The sequence below is a fragment of the Echinops telfairi genome, unplaced genomic scaffold (assembly GCF_000313985.2).
Source record: "Echinops telfairi isolate 266 unplaced genomic scaffold, ASM31398v2 ScPeMD7_7474;HRSCAF=8512, whole genome shotgun sequence".
Classification (NCBI taxonomy): Eukaryota; Metazoa; Chordata; class Mammalia; order Afrosoricida; family Tenrecidae; genus Echinops; species Echinops telfairi.
Genome location: NW_022111378.1, coordinates 408,898 through 411,145, shown reverse-complemented (window position 1 = coordinate 411,145; position 2,248 = coordinate 408,898). Strand labels below are relative to the sequence as shown.

General features: G+C 50.0%; 1 protein-coding gene across 1 annotated transcript in view; it reads right to left on the bottom strand.

Moving 5' to 3' along the window:
* The window catches only part of ITPR1 (inositol 1,4,5-trisphosphate receptor type 1), a 413,260-nt gene that overhangs the window by 137,131 nt on the left and 273,881 nt on the right, over positions 1–2,248 (bottom strand). Inside the window, exons 41-42 of the mRNA XM_045285628.1 lie at positions 1,694–1,729; positions 53–103 (exon numbers count right to left, since the gene is read on the bottom strand). Of these exons, the coding sequence (XP_045141563.1) occupies positions 53–103; positions 1,694–1,729 (87 nt within the window). The remainder of the gene's footprint in view (positions 1–52; positions 104–1,693; positions 1,730–2,248) is intronic.

Genomic DNA, 2,248 nt, shown 5'->3' with positions numbered 1-2,248 from the left:
AGGGCAGGTAGGGTACCAGGGTCATCAGTTCCCAATACTCGAGACTACGTACCCTTTTATGGTCTTCCAGCTGCCTCAGTGGCGGACTTGGTTCAAGCTCCTGCTAAGCATGTAGAAATTCCATTTTAAGTATGACACTGTCATCTTCAGCATCAGTCATGAGCAAATGCATCAAGAGCTAGGATACAGCAATGACTTACAGGTTTTGGTTTCCAGACAAAAGACTAGCACTCACGTTCTTTCAGACCAAGCCTGTTGTCAGAGAGCCATCTTTGACTCATGGAGGCCCCACGTGCATCACAACAGGATGGTCCTCCACGGTGCTGCCTGTGGCTGCGTTTTCAGAACTAGATCCTTAGGCCTTTGTTCTGAGTCACCTCTGGGTTGACTTGAACTGCCAACCTTTTGGTTAGCGGCCAAGTGCATTAACCATTTGCACTTCTCATTTTCTTTAGGCACTCTTCTTTTGATTAAAAATCCTGGCCCCTGCCAGTGCCCTATTTTAAATGAGCAGGCACATGACTTTCTGCCAGCATGATTTTTGGCAAAGACGGTGAGACGGGAGTTGGACACACCTTTCCTTTACCTTCAGAAGGGGTTATAGTGCAGGGCTCACCCAGGCAGGCCCTTGTGAGTCACCCATGCATTACTACACAGCACATGCAAGCGGGAGAGGGGCGAGGGGAGACACCGAGACACACACTGCTGAACACACACACACACACACACACACCTGGGTGCCAGCACTCTAACCAAGGCTGCACACAAGGAATTGCTCAGGTTATGCCATGAGACACTAATCGGCATAAAGCCTCTGCTATCTGAAACCATGCTTGTGTTGCAGGTTAAGAGCTCCAATCTCTGCTTTCAAATAAAGGAGATGTCGCCCTCGCTTTAACTATGGTGGTTCCCAAGCAACCTCTGACTGTGAATGCGGACCCTCAGAAGCAACCCTTCCTAAACAGCTTCTGTATCCTCATCAATGCTAGCCCCTTGTTTAATAAGTGTGGTGAGCGAGGGGGAAGAACAGAGCTACATCAAATGACAATTTTATAGCAGCTTTCTCCCAAACGAGACTTCTAGAACTTTGAAATGATGCTATCCCTGCACAAGACCGAGATGGAGTGTGGATGATCACAGCCACTGTCAGGTCCACCCTGGCCAACGGCCAACCCTGATGCATGACCAGACGACACGCTGCGCAGTCCTGTGCCATCTCCCTCCCAGCCGGTTTGGGATCAGACCGTTGTGATCCGCTGAGTCTACACTGGCTGGACTTCAGGCGGTTGTCGAGCCTTTCTCGTCTCAGTCTGCATCAGAGTAACCTGCAAACCACCACGGGTAGGTGATGGGCACTATGCACTCGCTGGTAAGCAAGCCTGGGATACTAGCAAGGCAGATGAGAAAGGAGTTGATCTACCACTGAGTTAGAAAGGTCTTAAGCCTCTGACTTAAAGCGACTGAGCATTTTAAGACCGAGACAGGCGGTTTTGCATGAAGACTTGGCAGGCTTTCACTTGAAGGGTTCCTTTGGTTGAGCCCCAGCTGCTCAGTCTCCATCCTGCACTAGAGACTGTCTCTTACACACACCACCTGGGAGAGCTTCCACAACGACTGTCCAGGCACTCTACCAGGACAATTGAGAAGCACCCTTATTTGCCAGCCCGGCAAACGCAGGTGAGCATCAACACACCTCTGTGGAGTTCTCCGCGTCCGGAGCAGGGGGCAGCTAGTTGGAAGTAAAAGGAAGCACATTAGTTACAGTCCTCATGTCCAGTGAGCCCGAGACCAACACCCACAGACACAACACTGAGGGAAGACCAAAGACGAGGGGGCTGCATCACCCGCCCAAGTGGGCATGGGCAATGCTGCCGAGGAGAGACTGCCTCTTTTACACAAAACTGAATGTGGTTGTGCTGGAAGACAGGCTGGGATGGGGAAACACATTTGAAGCAAGGAAAGAAGCAAAATTCTGTACTACACACCCAGAAGGAAATACAATTAAAAATCATGAGGTGTCGATGGCATCAGGTTTCAGGTATCAAAAGATCCAAAACAAACTATACTGATGAGAAAGAAGGGGGTTGGAGTGGAGACCCAAAGCCCATCTGTAGACAATTGGACATCCTCCCATTGAAGGGTCACATGGAAAGGACGATTCAACCAGGGTGCAGTATAGCACCAGTATAGCACATCATTTCTCTAGTTCCCAAATGCTTCCTCCCACTGACTACCATGACCCAGTCCT